Source organism: Mesoplodon densirostris, chromosome 4 (assembly GCF_025265405.1).
Source record: "Mesoplodon densirostris isolate mMesDen1 chromosome 4, mMesDen1 primary haplotype, whole genome shotgun sequence".
Taxonomy (NCBI): domain Eukaryota; kingdom Metazoa; phylum Chordata; class Mammalia; order Artiodactyla; family Ziphiidae; genus Mesoplodon; species Mesoplodon densirostris.
In genome coordinates, this window is record NC_082664.1 from 151,510,403 (window position 1) to 151,528,403 (window position 18,001).

At 53.4% G+C, this 18,001-nt stretch overlaps 1 protein-coding gene across 1 annotated transcript in view; it reads right to left on the reverse strand.

Annotated features, from left to right (window-relative positions):
- Positions 1-325: 325 nt before the first annotated feature.
- Positions 326-18,001, reverse strand: part of FAH (fumarylacetoacetate hydrolase) — a 34,284-nt gene continuing 16,608 nt past the window's right edge. Inside the window, exons 8-14 of the mRNA XM_060095369.1 lie at positions 16,118-16,217; positions 15,227-15,357; positions 13,301-13,376; positions 11,122-11,168; positions 8,933-9,034; positions 8,050-8,167; positions 326-521 (exon numbers count right to left, since the gene is read on the reverse strand). Of these exons, the coding sequence (XP_059951352.1) occupies positions 442-521; positions 8,050-8,167; positions 8,933-9,034; positions 11,122-11,168; positions 13,301-13,376; positions 15,227-15,357; positions 16,118-16,217 (654 nt within the window). The 3' untranslated portion in view covers positions 326-441. The remainder of the gene's footprint in view (positions 522-8,049; positions 8,168-8,932; positions 9,035-11,121; positions 11,169-13,300; positions 13,377-15,226; positions 15,358-16,117; positions 16,218-18,001) is intronic.

The window sequence follows — 18,001 nt, forward strand, 5'->3', positions numbered from 1 at the left end:
CCTCTACAATCACATAAGCCAGTTCCTTAAAATAAATGTCTCTCTCTATATACACATCTACTTGGTTGTATTTCTCTGGAGGACTCTAAGCTAATACAAGTGCCATTCTTTTTTCCATGTTCCAGAGAATACTGGGAGCTCTGGAATGTCTGAGGAGAAACATCAGACCCTCAGCCTCACTAATAAAAACTAGAAAACAAATTAATGAATGTCTCTCAAGGAAGCAGTACACACCTTGACCCACTGGGTCAAACCAAGAACACGAAGAGACGCTGCACACTCATAGCCATGCCAGGCTCAGATGGAGAAGGAGCACGATGGGTTTATTTATTACTGAATGAAGAACCAGGCCTGTGGCCTCAGTGGGGGCCCCTGGTCCCCCGCAGGGAGGTGGAGAGGGCAGTGCTCAAGGCTTGTGTTTCCAGGAAAGCAGAGAGAACCTCAGGCCGCTGAGAGGGCAGGCAGCACTTTTCCTGCACACTGGCCAAAGCCAATGCGGTACCCGTCCCCCTGGCACTGTCCTGCAACAGAGGAGGACAGGGGTCAGCCACGAAGCTGCTGGGCTCAGGGGAACCAACGCCCAAGCGGCCACAGTGCCGGTCAGCACACGGCTGGGCCCAAGGCAGGAAGGCGCCATCAGAATGACAAACAGGTATTTTCGACAGAAAAACCACCTTCTCCAGAAGCTGGGCAGAGCTGCAGGAGCACCAGGATGGAACTCCAGGCCCTCCCTACTGTCAGGGACCCTCACAAGCGGTGCAAGGATGGCACAATGGCTTTCCTGAGAGGTAAAGGAATAGGTATAGGTCAACTCTCCGTAAGTAAGTCTGAGTTCAAATCCTAGGCTTGCTAATTAGCCTGAGGCTAGACTGACTGGGTTCAAAGCCTGGCTCCTCCACCTACTGGCTCCATGACCTTGAGTCCCCTTGGAACTCAGTTTCTTTTCTTTTCTTTTCATTTTTGTTTTTTTTTATTTTTAATATTGATTTATTTATTTGGCTGCATCGGGTCTTAGTTGCGGCACGTGGGATCTTCGTTGTGGCATGCAGGCTCCTTTAGCCTAGTTGCAGCATGCGGGATCTAGTTTCCTGACCAGGGATCAAACCTGGGTCCCCTGCATTGGGAGTGTGGAGTCTTTACCACTGGACCACGAGGGAAGTCTCTGGAACTCAGTTTTCTCATCTGTGAAATGGATCTAATGATAGTACTCACTGCACAGGACTGTTGCAAAGATGATATGAGTTAATACACAGAGAACTCCAAAAGAGTGCCTTGCCCAGGGGAAATGCTCAGTGTCAGCCGTTATGATGATTCTATGCTGGGGGATCAGGGGCAACTTGTTTAACCTCTGAGCTCAGCCCCCTTGTCTGCAAATAGGAATAGCAATGCTTACCTCTCAGGGTTGTGAGGATTCGATGAAACACGTGGCTGAAGCCCTAGCATGACATCTCTCCCAGAGCAGATGTTAAACAAAATTCTCTAAATTCCATTTCAACAGAAAGGCAGAGAGGAGAAGGCCCTTGTCCCTGGACCTGAGAAGGGTCCATTGAGTAGGAGCAGCTGTCTGAGTCAGAGCAGAAAAGTCTATGAGGAGCTGGGAGAGCAGCATGGAGGAGACAGGAGCAGAAAGGAGGGAACATCAGAGCTGGGACTTGACAGGTGGATATGAGTTCACCAGGGGGGACACAATGAAAAGGGTGTGCCGGACAGAGGGAACAGCGTGTGCAAAGGAACGGAGACCCAGGCGAGAGATGCACAAGGTGCACTTATTCAGTGAAGCTGTTGTGTGGGGTCCCCTGAGAAACCAGATTACAGTGTTCTTAGAAGCCATGTTAAGGAGTTTGAACCTTTTCCTGAGGGCACTGAGGTGACTCAGGAGTTTTCAGCAAGACAGTGAAAGCTGTGTTTTACAGCTACGTTTTAAACAGTGCCCTCTCCAGTGGCCCCTAGAGAGAAGATAGATGGAAACACATAGATTTATGAGTGTCAGGCCTATACAGAGGCTCCCAGACTCCTCAGATTGAGATGCTTCTCAAGCACCATGAGCTAGGGCAGTGTTGAGGTGACGGCCACCTGGCCCATGACGAACACGAGGGCCACTGCAGGGGATGCCCGTGACCTTGAGTTACACAAAACACCACCAGACCCCCTCACCTGCTGAAGACGACCCCCACATCTGGAGTTAGGCTTTCTGCTACCCAATGTGAAGAAGGGAAAGGAGTTGCAATATTCCCACAACCGAGAGAAACAAATCGAAGCTCACTGCTGAGAGGACTCCCAGCCAACTGAACACTGAGACCAAAGACAGCTTTGGAAGGCGGGGTCAGGGACGTCCCAATGAGCCCTTCCAGTGAGCCCAGGGACAGTCCTCACGGCCACCTGTAGCTCAGTACAGCCTACCCAGCCTGTCTCCTCCCACTTCCCCCCACCTGCCCAGTCATCCTACCGGTCCTCCCTGTGAGGGATGCTCTGACTGCTGGCCTTCTCTGGGGAGGGGGTAGCTTGGACACCAGCAACATCCCCAAACCAGCCCCTCGCCCTCCCCGGCATCACCAGGGCACATCCTTGCCACCCCAGCGCTGACCCTTAACACTCGGTGTCACCTTTTGTCCAGAGCAACATCCTTGCCTATTCTCTTTCATTATTTTTCCATCAGTCACTTTAGAATCTCAATGCTCAGAAATATTCGTGTCCCTGGGGGGAAAAAAAAGCCCATTAAAGCAAAACCTGGCAGAAATTCATCAATCATCTATCAAAGCGATTACATCCTGGTAGGAAAGCTGGCCACTTCCTCCCCATTTTACAGCTGGCAGGCAGATGGTCTAGATGGGGTTTCTTAACGTCAGAGACAACCTTTTGAGTCAGATGACTCTTTCTCGTGAGAAGCTGTCCTGTCCACTTAGGATGTTTAGCAGCATCCCTGGCTGCCATTCAGAGACAGCCGGAACTGTCTCCAGACGTCACCACATGTCCCCCACGGGGCAAAGCCACTCTGGTTGAGACCACTGGCCCAAAGGATGAAAAGTGAGGCTCTGCACCCAGCTGAGGAAGGTCTTTCCAGGCTCCCAAGCTGCTACTCTCCAGTGCACAGAGGAGAAGCTGGGGGCAGGTGCGTTCAGGCAGAGATAGAAGGCCCCGAGAGGCCAGAGCATGAGGAAAGTCTGCACCCAAGTCAGAGCGTGTCACAGAGCCCTGGGCAGAGGGGAAAAGCAGCTCCCTGCCTCCCTGGGTTGGGCTCCATCAACCATGGAAATGGAAGCGAAAAGTATACTCATCTCCTCTGGAATGTTGTCTGATCTCACTGGCCCTTTCCTGAAAACTGACCCTCTGCCTAGTCCCCACTCCATCCCACCAATGGAAATGAGAATCCATAGCTACAGCCCAGTTTTCCGGCTTCCTGGAATGCTACGCCTGCAAGCACACTAGGGTGCACCCGTCACTTCCCAGAGGGAGGAGCTCCCAAGGCCCAGAGACAGGAGCCAGACCCAGCTGAGTTACTGGCAGAGCCAGGCCTGAAACCAGCATTTTCTCTGCCACCAGAGCTTCAGGGGAGTCCCAACTGTATTACGTCACTGAATGAAACTAAAGGAAATGATCTGGGAAAGCACATGGGAAGGGCTTGCAACTGTGGGGAAGTGAAGGTGGTGAGCTTTGCATTCCAAGGGAGTTGGTTGCATTCCAGGGCTGTTACCTGCCAGCTGTGTGATTCTGGTCCAGCTGCTTCATCTCTCTAGACCTCCAATGGTTCATCTATAAATCAGAGTAATAGCACCATGGGAATTAAATGTGATAATGCAGGTAAGGTGACATGCACGGTACCTAGCACACAGTAAGTGCACAATAAATTGCCGTTGTGTTACTGTTGTCTTCATCGTGGTTTTGTGTTTCAGTTAAAGATTATGTTTTAGTTAATGATAAATAGCTTTAGGCTAGACTTCTGGTTCGAGATAGGGCATGGTTCTATACATTAACACTTTCCTTCTCTTATATTCCTATGGAAATGGTCAAAGTAATATAGATATAAGGGAAAAGTCTGCGGCAACACTAGAAACAAGAATGGAAATACTAAAAAAGATGGAACTTGTGTTGGGCGTTAGAAGACATGGAGGATTAAGGATGGTGGGAGGGGGTGGAGGGCGTCCCAGCAGCAGGAATGGCCCAAATGCCTGGGGTTGGCAGTGGGTGCTCTGTTCTGTAGACGGAGGAGGTCTCCTTGCCCAAAAGGTTGGCCAAGGCTGGAGCACAGGAGTGGATACCATTGGTTGGGCTGGGGCTTTTGGTCTCCCAGAAATGAGAACCACATGGCACCATAGGCAACATGACGTATTGGTTTAAGAGCACAGACCCTGGAACCCAACTGCCTGGGTTCAGATCCCGGTTTCTACACTTTATCATTCCAGTGGTTAGAAACGGATCTGGGGAATAGTCGCCCATGATGAGAGAGCAGGGAGATGACAAGGGGGCATCTGAGCGGGTACAGCCAGAGGAGTAGGAAGAAGCTGGAAAAGAGCCACAGAAACCCAGCATGGCTTCCAGCAAGAGGGAGGCTCACCCGGATCAGGTGCCAGAGGGGTCGGGGCAGGTGAGGGCACAGCACTCTGCCCACTGTGGTGACCTCAGCAAAGGCAACACAGCTGACATGCCCATGCCCCCGGTCCACCTCCCCACATGCAAGCACAGGGCTCAAGTCTCAGCCACATTCACTCCCTAGAATTTGTCAGGCATCTCCTTCAGTGTGAACTCTCTTCTTCTTGTTTGTTTTTTTGTTTGATTAATATATAACTTATACCTCTTCTATTGCCAAATTGTAATTTTTATTCTTGTTCCAGGGAATTCCACCAATCTATTCCTGTTTCCCTCTTTTCTTGCCAACATGTGCATCTTCAGATCCAAGGAACTGCCTTTCTCTGAATTCCTCTGCCTGGCCTCCGTAAATCCTTCTGGAACAAGGTACTGGACACAGACAAACAAGTGGCCCTTGCAGCATTGTGGCTCCTTCCTCACCCCTTCCTTGGCTCAAATGCCAAGAACACATGTGAATCCCATCTGCCTGAGTACTCATCTCCTTTCTTCCAGGCTCTGGGCAGCTGCCGGGTCCACAGCGGCTTAGCTGGGGGCTTATACAACAGTGACAAGAGAGAGAGCTGAAGCCTTCACTTCCTCCTCTCCCATCCCATCTCCTTCCTTCCTTTCCTCAAACCAAAACTTCAGAAAATGCTTTCACTCGATCCATAGAACCACGACTGAGGGCCTGCAGTAGCTCTGGCAAGCACTGTAGGACCTCTTAATCAAAGCTGGCAAGGGAATCAGAAGACCCGAACGGTATCCTGCTCCATCAGTGTGTGAATTTCTGCCAATAACCTACCTCCGATCAACCTAAGTTTTCTACTCTGTAAAATCGGGGCCATGACCTTACCCAAGGGCTTCTGTGAGTATGAAACAGAATCATGGAAGTGGACGTGGCTGTAACATAGTTGGCCCCCACAGATATTCAGGAACCGTTAGTTAAAACTGGTATTAGAAAGGGTATGATAGGGCTGTAGGAACAGTAGGGGCAAAATGGGTACTTACTGGTTAATTCTGGGCATCATTTGCTGCTGTCTTGAGCTCTGCCTGCATCTTCTCTACCAAATCCACTTCATTTATTCAACCAACCAACCACCACACTGAACACCCACTATGAGGCTGGCACACAGTCAGACTGTAGAGAGAGGTAAGGTCTGGACCTTGTCCTCTAAGAACTCTGTAGTAGGCTGACTAATGCCCCCCAAAGGTATCAAATACTAAACCATGCAACCTGTGAATGTTACCTTATATGGTAATGTTTTTGCAGATGTGATTAAGTTAGGGACCTTAAGACGAGGCGCTTATCTGGGTGGACCCTAAATGCCATCACAAGTGTGTCATAAGAGAGAAGCAGAGGGACATTTGACAGACAAGCAGAGGAGGCAATGGGAAGACGGAGGTAGAGACTGGAGTGATGTGGCCTCAAGCCAAGGAATGCCAGCAGCCACCAGCAGCTGGAAGAGGCAGGGAATGGGTCCTCCCCTCGAACCTCTGGAACAAGTGTGGCCTGGACAATACCTGGACTTCTGACTTCTGCCCTCTAGAACCATGAGAGAATACATTTTTGTTTTAAGCCAGCAAGTTTGTGGTCATTTGTTCCAGCAGCCCTGGGAAACTAATACAAGCTCTTAGCCAAGCATGGAAACAGACATGCGTACAATTAACCAGAATTCAGTAAGTTGTTCATGGAGAGGACAGACTGACTGTCCCTGAGCAACCAGAGAAGGCATCATGTGAACTGAGCCAGATTTAAGCTCAAAGGTCTGCAGGCAGTAGGGAAAGCAGGGTTATGATTAGAATGAGGCTCAGTGGTGGGGTACAGAATCAGATGAGGGAAGGGTATGAATTTAATGAAACAGGTGACACGGTGCCATGAGAAAATCAGAAACAGAAGAGTAACAGCGGGAAAGCAGACCTGAAGATGATCTTCCAGGCACCATGAACGGGATGGATTGCAGGGGGCTGGAGCGAAGCTGTGCAAGCAATCCAGACACGGAAGGATGGTGCTTGGAGCAAGCCAGCTGCACAGAGATGGCAGGACACTTCAAAGGGATGGCCGACAGGATGTGCAGATGAAATGGGTCCAAGGTCCCAGCCCACAGAGCAGAGATTCAGCAGTACCAAGACAGGGGCAGGAAGTAGGGGTGACAATAGGACACGGGAAGGGAAATGTGTGGTCGGCAGGCAGAGACCAGGATGTGGAGAGCGAGTGCAGAGAACGGGTGCCCCCTTAACCTGCCTGTAGGGCAGATGGGCGTGGCTGATTCCCACGCTTCAGGTAGGGACTCCTATTAAGGAGGGGTCAGGATGCTGGGCATTCTCAAAACTGGGTTCTGGAAAAAACAGCAATGACAATGAGGACAACGGTGAAGACCGTCACCAATTTTAAGCACTCACAAGGTACCATGTACCTTGTTAGGCTCTTTAGATATTATCAAAGGGCTTAAGAATTGGGGTTCTGAAGATAAGCTGCCTGGATGCGCAATCTGATTATGCATGACTTACTGGTTGCAAGATCCTGGGCAAGTTATTTTCCCCCTGCTAGGCCTTCATTTTCCCACCTGTAAAATGCAGGTGCAGCAGTGACAGTGGAACATGACCCCAGGGGGCAGATCCTGCACTTGCCTTGTTCACCACTGGAACCCCAGCATGGGAGTCACAGCAGCTGCTCCAGAAACGTCCCCTGAAGGAATAAACTGGTTCGTCTCATCCTTACAACCATGCTGTGAGGGTAACTACTGTATCTAACATTAACTCCATTTTAAAGATGAGGAAACTGAGTCCAGAAAGGTTCAATAACCTGAGGAAGGTCACAGGGCCGGTGGGGATGTGGGAGTCCAACCTGCGCCTGACCCTGAGCAGCGGGCTGCTGACCACGGCAGCACCTTCCTCTCCAGCAATGATATGTGGTCGATAGAATGACCCCCCGAGATGTAAGGGGTGCCCTGACCTCCTCGGAATGAGCTGCTGGGAAATCTCGTCACTAACTCAGCCAGGTCATAGGGCACAGGGTCAAAGGGCACAAGGTCATAGGACACAGGGTCTTTACACTGCAGACTCCAGAACAATGGGAACCTGCCATTATTTTAGAATTTCGCTCAGGGAAGAAGGAGACAAAGCGGGACTTCTGCAGTCTTTTTGGTTCGGGGAGACTCCGATTTAAAGTCCCTGGCAGGGACTTCCCTGGTCGTCTAGTGGTTAAGACTCTGCGCTTCCGATACAGGGGGCGTGGGTTCGATCCCTGGTCGGGGAACTAAGATCCCACATGCCGTGCGGTGCAGCCAAAAGATAGAAAAAATTTTTAATTTAAACAAAAATAAAGTCCCCGGCAGCCAGGTTTGGGGCAAAGGCCAGTACAAGCAGACACAGACCTGGGACTGCCAGGGTGGGGACGAGTTGGGACACATGGCTTCCTGGGCAGACGGGTAGGACAGCGCCCGCGGGCGAGGAGGAGAGGACGCCCGCGGGCCCCGGCCCCCTCACCTGTGATGATGACTTCATCCCCGTCCAGCAGGAACTTCCTGGTCTGTCCAGCCCCCAGCTCTATGGCCCTCGTTCCCTTCCACGACAGCTCCAGCATGCAGCCAAAGCTCTCTGGCTCCTTCATAACGGGAAAGGGAAGAAGGTGTGATAGGTATTTACATCACGGTGAGCGTGGCGGATCTGGCGTGGGCAGTGGTTAGCAAGGCGGGGGCCGGGGGGCGTTGGGAAGGGGCGGGGGGATCCTGCGGTCCTCAGAGACCCTTCCTCGGTGGGACCACTGCAGAAGTGTCCTCGAGGCCGGGCACCCTACCTGCCCTGCTCACTCCATCCAGGACGCGGAGGTGCGGGATGCTGGACGAGCGTGCCCAGGCCCCTCCTGCCAGGCCCCTGCCCACTCCAGAGGCTGCGGCTTACCCAGACGCTGTGGTGCCTGACCCCACCCACTGGGAAGAGATTCTCCCTCAAAGAGCCTGCAGTCTCGACCTTGCTGGAAGTGACTGGTACATGCACCACCCAAAAGTCATCACCAAGGGCTCATGGAGGGGGGCTGGGGGGAATCAGTGGGCCACTCATCCTGGGTGGGGGCACTGTGAGGTGGTGACAACCAGACACTGTAGTGGCTTCCTGCGTCTGCCCCCGTGTCACTCTCACTCTCCCCCAGTACACAGACACAGCCTCTCATCCCTACACCAGCCTCTTCTGAATTTGATAAAGAAGCCCCTCCTGCACCCAGAGATGGATGAAGCTCTGAGTAGGACAGGGTTGAAAGATACACCTGCTTCGGGCTGGAATCCCTTCTCAAGGGAGAGCTGAGGGCCCTCCAGTCCGTAGGGGGAATAGGGGTGCTCCAGGTGGGCAGCCCCCAAGGCAAGCAGATACTCACCGGCCCGCTGATGGTTCCAGAAGCCAAGAGGTCCCCCGGCCGCAGGTTGCAGCCATTGACAGAGTGGTGGGTGAGCTGCTGCAGCATCGTCCAGTACATATACTGCGGGCGAGGGACACAGAGGTGGGGACGGGCAGGGCGGGCTCCTCCCAGCCTCCTGGAGCAGTCCGCCAGCCTGCGCCACTCACTGAGGCCTTCCCTGGGCTCTCTCCCGGCCCTCAGAGCAAGGACGAGCTGTCCTGCTGCAGCTACCCTGTGACCCTCCCCGCCTCTCTCCCCGCCCCTTCACCAGCTACAGCCTCCGCTCCCCTGCCCCTTCCAGCCCTCCCCTAACCCACCTTCTCCACGAAGCGCTCCGTGAGGAGCCGACCTCACTGCTCAGACCCTCAACCTGCAATGTGCTCATCTGTCCATAATTCCACCCTGTCCTGTGATTACCCGAGTCCTAAGTTGACAAGGTCTAGGTCCTCGTCATAGCAGAAGCTTCTCATGAGCAAAGACCTCCTTTTCATTCTCCCACTCTGGGCTTTGGAACAGACACTGGGCAACAGAGCTGAACGACTCAAACAGGACCTCAGAGCAGACTGAGGAATGAAGGAGCACTGAAGGAGGTCAGGCTTGGTGGGAGCAGGCCGAGGACCATACGCCCCCGAGCAGCTCAGAGGCGGCACGCCTGCGCCTCTCCAAGGTCACAGCTTCTCAGATCTGCCACTCCTGGAGCTACACATCCAGGCAGAGGAAATCTTAGTAATGGATTCTTACCCAAGAGACCCCTTCAAGGAGGCCCCCTTATTCCTTCTTAGTAGCCTAAGGAGCCCAGAATAAAGTTAAATTAGAAGGGAGACGGGAGGAAAAAGGAATACATTGAATCAGAGGATGTTCAAATGGTCAACAAGCATATGACAAGGTGCCCAGCTGCATCAGTCTTTTTTTTTTGTTTGTTTGCGGTACGCGGGCCTCTCACTGTTGTGGTCTCTCCCGTTGCGGAGCACAGGCTCTGGACGCGCAGGCTCAGCAGCCATGGCTCACGGGCCCAGCCGCTCCACGGCATGTGGGATCTTCCCGGACCGGGGCACGAACCCGTGTCCCCTGCATCGGCAGGCGGACTCTCAACCACTGCGCCACCAGGAAAGCCCTGCATCAGTCTTTAGGGAGATGCAAACGGAAATCACAGTCCCCCAGAAAGGCGGAAATGAAAAGGCCGGCGACATCACGTGTTGTCTTGGATGTGGAGCAGCCAAAATGCTTACATGCTGCTCGTGTGAGTATAAATTGGAACAAGCCCTTTGGAAAAGTGTTTGGAAGTACCCCTCAGCTGAGTATGTATATATATCCTCTATGACCTAGCAATTCTATTCCTGGATATCCACCCAACAGACATGCACACATACATGCACCAGAAGACTTGGACTAGAATGTTCACAGTAACTCTCCCCCCAAAAATGGAAACAACCCAAATGTCCATCAAGGGTAGAATGGAAAAATCCATTGTGGAACATTTATACTGTCAACACGATACAACAGCCAAGAATCATGAACTGTCACTGCAAACTGCAACATGGTTGAATCTCAGAAACATAATGTTAAAACAAAAGAAGCCAGACAGAAAAGAGTATATACCATACGATTCTGTTTTTATAAAATTTAAAAAACAGACAAAACGAATGTAGGGTAACAGAAGTCAGGAGAAAGTTTACACCTGACGGGGAGAGTGGTGATGTGCCTGGAAGGGGCCCCAGGGGACAGCTGAGGTCCTGGAAGTTTCCCATTTCTTGATCTGGGTGCTGGTTGCACAGGGATGTTGTTTTGTGAGAATTCATTGAGCTGTACACTTATAATGCGTGCATTTTCATATTTATGTGTTATGCTTCAATTAAAAGTTCACTTAAAAAAAAATAAGTCACTCTGATCAACCCAGCCCCTGGCAAGACAGGAGATGTCAGGGACTAGCCCCTTAGAGGAATATCTATTATTCGCCAGGAAAAGCACTGGCCGTGTCCATGCAGCCTCCATCTGGAGGGGTCTCTGTGACCTCCTGGCCTCTTTGGAAAGAAACAGGGCCATGGAAGCTCTAGGTCCACATGCTGACCCATCATCATAGCCCAAAATGGATGCTATTCCCCTGGTCCTCCCAGGAAGAAAGGTCTGCCTCACTTCCAAAAAGCAGTTTGCCTAACTTCAAAGCTTACCTTAAAATTGGACCTGCATATGGTAGCTGCTTGGTTCATTCCTTCTCCTGTTGGGTAGACAAGACAAGTAACATTGACAAAGAGACCTAATTCTATTCATCAAGGAGGGAGGAACCCACCTTGTTGGGGAAACTGTTTTGTGGTTTAAGCTTCCCATTGTCTAATGTGATTCTACCTAAAAAGTCCATGAACCAACGAGCTCATAGGATATCAGAGCTGGGAGCCGTCCACAGAAAGGATCTAGTCCACGGATGGCAAAGAGATGCACACAAGACACCACTTCCTCCTCCCACACCCACGGCAGACAGCACAAATTGATCACAGTACTGGTATCCTCTGAGATCAGAGGTAGCCTCAGAACCCCCCTTAACACGATGCTCCTGGAAGCTGATCAACTGGAGACAGTGTACAAGTTGAAACTGACTTGCCATGCCCCCCAGAGCCCTTTGGACAGCTGAGGCCATCTGTCCCCTGCCCAACTCCTCCCGTGATGGATAATGTGCTATTATTTCAACAATACTTATTAAACAATTACACACCTACTACACACAAGGTACCAGGCCCTTGCTGTGTGCTAATAACCAGAAAGCTCTTCTACTGCCCAAGGACTGGCCTTCCTCCCCTGGCCCCGTCTTCCTTTCTGAGGCTGCACAGAACAGGTGTGCTCATCGGCCCCATGGAAGGTCAGGGTCCCCCAGGCCTGCTTCACCCAGACCCCAACTCAGAACATCAGAACTACACATTCAGGACTGATGTGGGGAAGGGTCTTGGAAGCCATCCCTGCACTCGGTCCTCCCTCTTCCAGGTCTTTCTACATCTCTGGGCACTGCAGCTTCTTGATAATCTTGTCCCTTTCTCCGACAGTGCACTCCCCTGGATGTTTCCAGATGGTCAGGGTGAAAACAAGACAGAAATGAGCTCCAAAGAGGCATCTGTGGGTAGGAGGACACCAGCCTAGAGCTTATGGCATTTGGCTGTAGTCTCAGCCTTTCCATCGGCCGGTTAAATGACTCGGGGTGAATCCCTTTTCCTCTCTGAGCTTCACTTTCCCAATTGAAAACATGAAAGAGTGGGACCAGCACAGTTTTCCAGGGGCGCTCTGGCGGCTATGAGGCTCTTCCTAGGAGCCCTTTCTTGTGTGGAGCATCCTCCTCCCAAGACAGACAGCTCCTTCCTCTTCCTGGCAGACACAGCCTGCTGCCAGAATCACCTCCGTGAAGGATGGAGACCCTGGAAGCTGCAGTGAGAGAGCCACAGCAGAGCCTGGGGTATATAAACAGGACAAAAAGAGGAGAGAGAGCTAGGAAGAAAAGAGATTGGCCAGAGTGTGGCCCAGGAGGTCTGTGTGCATCCCCCAGACTAGCCCTCTCCCAGCGCCAAGGGCCCCCATCAGGATCGGAAAGTGACACCTGATTCTACCCAGGTGCAGGTGCTGTTCTAGACCTTGATGTGAATCGACTTGCTTACCGCTCACAATTACACCTTGAAGTCGGTACCACCATTATCCCACTTTCCAGATGACAAACTGGCACAGACAGATTCAGTAACTTGTCCAAAGTCCCACCGCTGGGCGGGGGCGGAACAGAGACTCGAACCCCAGCCGTGGCCTGCAGAGCCCGGCTCTCTCTTACTACTGCTCCACTGGCCTGTTACCTCAGCCCAGCCGGGCAGCCTCAGGGGGACGCGGGCCCTGCTGCGAGGCTCTCAGGGCTGACGGAGAGCAGGACCCGGGGGCTAGGTGTGCTGGCTCCGTGTGGTCCCAGAGGACAGAGCCAGGCCCACGAGGACAGGCTTTCAAACGGGCACTGGACAAAACATGCCACCCAAGGGTGAGGGGTTGGCAGTGGCGTGTGAGCAGAGGCTGGGCAGACTTTGGTTGGAGAGGCTGGAGAGGGGATTCAAGTGGAGGGTGGAGGTCCCGGACTCCATGGTTTCTGGCCCTAACAGCTGAGGGCCCGGTGCTATGGGGCTAAGGCCACGTGGGCCCTGTGAGGCTCGCAATGAGCACAAGGGTGTCCCTTCCCATCCTTTACAAGAGCCCCACGTGTCTCCCAGTCTGCAGCAGGTGGCACCGCATCACCTCCCCTCTTCAGAAGCTTCAGCAGCCACCTGGGCAATGGCACGTGGGCACAGGGGTCCACCCAGCTGCTGGACACACCCTTCGACCCCACGACAGTACCTTTCAGGGTGACAGAGAGGTTGATGTCGAACGTGTAGGGCTGGTCGTGGCGGAGATACGGCAGGGGCTTGGGGTCCTGTGAGGGCAGAGCACAGCACAGAGGGGCTGGGCCAGCGGGCCGAGCTGGCCCAGGCTGAGCCCCACAGCCCAGCAGAGCAGCTGGCAGAGAGAACCTGAGGGAGAAGGGGTGTCCCCTCTCCAGGGCCCAGCACTGTGTCCCTGGACACTGGGGGGCGACGGTGGTCATGTGTGCTGGACTCTGGGAAAAGCAGCTGAGGGAGGGGCATCGGCAGGTCAAAGGTAGAGAGAGGACCCAGAAAGCCAGGGAGGGGAGCGCTGGGGAAGGGGGACCGTGGGAAGCGGACAGTGGGAAGGCCAGAGATGCGGGAACAAAGCCAGGCCTGCAGGGAGAGGCCAGGCCAACAGAAAGGGAAGGCGGAAGGCAGGGGCGGCCGGCAGAGGCGCTCAGCCCTTCCAGTGCTGGACTCAGTGTGTAGGCAGCTTTGGTAGCCAGGCCAGAAGGTCTGCACTTTGGCCAAAAGCAGTGTTTTCCCAAAGAGCAACATGTACCTGCATCACTAGTGGCCCATGAGACAATGCGGGGTGATTTTATTCTAATGGTTATGTGTTTCTTTTTATGATTAATTTGGTGGCTAGTAATGCGGATAGGGACATAAAGTTCCTTTTCTAAATACATTATGAGAGTTTTCAGATGGAAGCTGTTTTAAAGAAAAGCATTTAATAAATAATCATTCAGAAGTGGCAAGGATCGTGAAGGTTGCACGTAAAGGGTATTTGGGAAGGGCTGGCATGAAGGTAGACGGAGCCCAGAGGTCTCCGGCAAGGGAGCAGCGGTGCCTGTGAACAGAGATCTGGACCAGGGATGGAGCCTGGAGGAGATGACCAGGGGGTGTGACGGCAGGCCAGGCGGTCCCAGGACGGCGGGCCTCACCAAAGACCCAAGAGACAAGTCTCGAGACGGAAAATGATGGGGAGGGAGATGCTGTGGCAGGAGCGGTAGAGGAGGGAGCAAGGGGACAGGGTGAGAGCCGCACAGGAGCCTCACGAGGCACCGGCCTGTGGGGAAAGGCTCCAAGTGTTGGAGCACAGCTCCATGGGATGACAGGAAGGCTGAGAGGTGTCCAGGAGCCACGTGTGAGCAAGGTGAGATGTTCAGGCGAGGGGGAACGGGACCGGGGGAAGGGCAAGGCTCAGAGCTCAGCTAGGGCTGCCCCCGTGTGGAGGACGGAGTCGGCTGGAGCATCGCAGGACTCTAGGACATACAGGAGAACCAGGACAGGTCACATGCCAGAAGCCAGGGGGAGAGAGTGCCTAGGAAGAGTAGGGGGCCACCAACGGGTCCACATTGAAGAGGGCACAAGGCCCCGGCACTGACCAAGGTCACTGGGCACTTTGGTGAGACCACCGGTGCTGATGGGGTGGGAGCAGCGGCCAGACTGCGACAGGCTGAGGAATGAGGGCTAGGATTGTGAGATGGGCCTGGACAGTGGTGCAGGGACAGGAGGCTCGGGGAACACGGGGCTCAGGACCAGGACGGACGCCTTGCTGTCTGACTCCACGCTGCATTCTATCAGTTGGACTCCAGGGGGCGCCATCACACAGAACACAACTTGTTGACCTGGAAAGTTGTGCAATGTGGTGGTACTGGAAGGGACCCCTTTTCCTGCCAACTGGCCAGTTCCCGGCCTTAGAGGATTCTAAAGGTTACAAAATTCCATGTTCTCCTCAAGAACTGTGCAGGGGGGCAGGGAAAGCACAAGGCAGAATGATTAGTGCCATGCCTGCCTGGAGGTGCCCACAACCAGGACCCCCAGCACATGGGCATCCTCCAGACCCTCTCCATGCCTGCTGGGCAAACAGCTCGGAGGCAGAGGGGCCTGGACTTCTTGCAGAGGGCGTGCTTACCTGCTCCGGGTTGGGCACAGCAAAGGGCATGAGGGCATCCATGGGCACCACCCACGGAGAGATGGTGGTTCCAAAACTCTTCCCGAGGAAAGGCCCAAGAGGGACGTACTCCCACTTCTGAATGTCTCGAGCTACAGAAGAAGGGCCGAGCAGGGCTTACAAAGGCTGACCGGGCCCCGCGGCAAGGCTCCCCCGCCTTCCCTTGACCACGGAGCACAGAGACACTCAGCACAGCCCTCCCCCATCCCCGTGCTCTGGCCCCAACCAGGCTGGCTGTCCCAGGACCAAGGACAGAGGTCCTCTGAGGTCACTGTGCCAGGCTGCAGCAAAGAGAAGGATGACCAAAGGGCAGGCAGGATACTTCCCCATGAAGGGGTTGGAAGCTCATCCTCACTGGGAGGCAACAATTACTGAGATTCACGGCACCACTGTCCTCCTACAAACGGCAGAGGGGTTGAGATGGGCTCAGAAACGGGGCGGCTCTGTTTGAAATCTCAGCTCAGCAACGAGCTGAAGTCGTCCCTGTGCCTCATTCTTTACCCGTGTAAAATAGGAATAGTGATATAATCAGTGTCTCGTAGGGATCTGGCAGGAGAGTCCATGTGACATATTCAGCCCTGGGCCTGGCACAAAATTGCTCAAACATCTGAGCTGTGACATCAGCCTTGTCCCTGTTCAACTTACAAGAAAACTGGAGCTCAGAGAGGTGAAGTCACTGGCCAAGAGCTCAGAGCTGAGAAGTCTGTTTGATACCCAAGCCTGTGCTCTCAGCCACTTTGACCGGCACCAGACCCAGGAGACCATCCATGGCTTCCCCAATACCCAGCCTTCACCCAGAGCAGAGCGCACACAGGAAACTCAACACCAGGACGCCCGACATCCCGTAATTACCACTCCAGTCGTTCATAAGGACCATTCCGAAAATGTGCTCATGGGCCTTAGAAATGGGGATCGGCTCTCCAAGTTTGTTCCCAGGGCCTACAAAGAAAGCCTGACAAGGGGAAAGGTTGATGAGAATCTGGCTGCCCCAGGTCACTTGCCTGGAGGGTAAAGGCCAGGCATTTCCAAACCCCGGCTAGGGAGCTGGACCGTTGTGTACGAATCCACTGTTTCTATGCCATGACCGGCACCCGAGCAGACAGACGGCTACCCCGGGGACACGGTGAGCAGCTGCGTGCCAGTGCCCACCCAGGGCCCCCACTCATGGCCCCGATCACCAAGGCACCCCCTTTCCCTCCTTCAGCCCACTCCACGCCTCTGCCCTTTCCCCTTCACCCAATACCGTGCTCTGCATTTTAAGATTTGACAGCTACACCAGGCTTGTGAAAAATGAAAATATCAGGGTTTGTATTCGTGTCACAAAAAATCAGAAGGCCTCTGTGATGCAGCAAAGAGAGCCTGCCAGGGTGTACCCCACACCCCAACCCATCACCCACCGTCTCAGAGGAAAGCATCATCAGCACAACGTCCAGGAAACAAGAGAATATATAGACATCATTGGGGGGGAAAAATTGAGAAGATAACTGTCAAAAGCACACAAAATCAGCTATGACATTTGCACGACCTAGGCTGCAGTTATATTCATTCTGTGACGGTGTTTAAATGTTGCAAATTTTTGTCAAGATTCTAAAAAAAAAAAAAAAAAAGATGCCATCTTATGCCATCTTATGCCACCATCATCAAGATTATCTGTGCTCCCTACCCGTTACTGTTTCTCCACACTATGACTTTCTATTTTTCCTCTGCCTGAGACCATATGGGACCTGGGACCCTGTGCTGCAGTGCTTGCACCTGGACAAACCTCTCCTTGAGCAACAAAACGCAAAGAAACTATATGGGACTAAAAATGACTGCGTGCATGCTCAGGTGGGGCAAATTATGGACAACAAGATACAAAAGACCAAAAAACCCAAGTGCCATTTCTGAAGAGCTGGGAGCAAAACCGGTGTTGGGAACAAAAGCAGGATACTGCGCATGCCCCCTGCACACACCACCACCTAAAGGGTGGGCAGACCACCTAAGACAACCCTCTGGCCCAACCCCTGGACACACCCCTACCCTCACCCCAGATAAGGAACAAGCTCGCCCCGCCCCCCCCACCCCACCGCCCCGGCTCAGGGAGCAAGGGAAACTGTTGTTTGTTCGCGCTGTCCCCTTCTGCAGCAGCAGGGGCCCCAATAAAGCCTTGCCTTAATTTGTCTGCCTCTAGTCAATTTCTATTAATTAAGGACGCCAAAAACCCTGGGCCATATCATGCCCATCCCTTCCACCACCACCCTGCCCCCCCGAAACAGGAACCAACACAGGTGAAGCATCTCTCTGCAGAGTCCTCCGTTCCCCCAGAGAGAAGACCCTGGCCCCCGACCAGGGGGCCCTACTCTGGGGGATCGGGGTTGGGAGACCTCCTCTTAGGGTTCACGGGGCAGCCTCACAAAGGCATCAGAAGGCAGAGGGCTGGCCGGTAACGCCCTGCTGGGATGAGGGGACTAGTGCCCACTTGTTCCCCTCCTCTGGACAGAATCCAAAGAAATCACAAGGCAGGGCTGGAACTACAGGGAGGTCCAGCCTGCCTCCAATCAACCTAGATTCCCACGCCCCCAGCCCTACCAGCAGACTCCGCAGCCGCTTCCCTCCACCTGCACGAGGAGACACTCTGTGAGCATCACCTGAAGCCCTGAGTGCTGACTTTGAGAAGCCCCCTCCATGGCCTGCCCGCACCTCCCTGCCCCAGCCTGGCTCCGCTACCCAGCATCCGATGACCCGGCAGAGACTGAA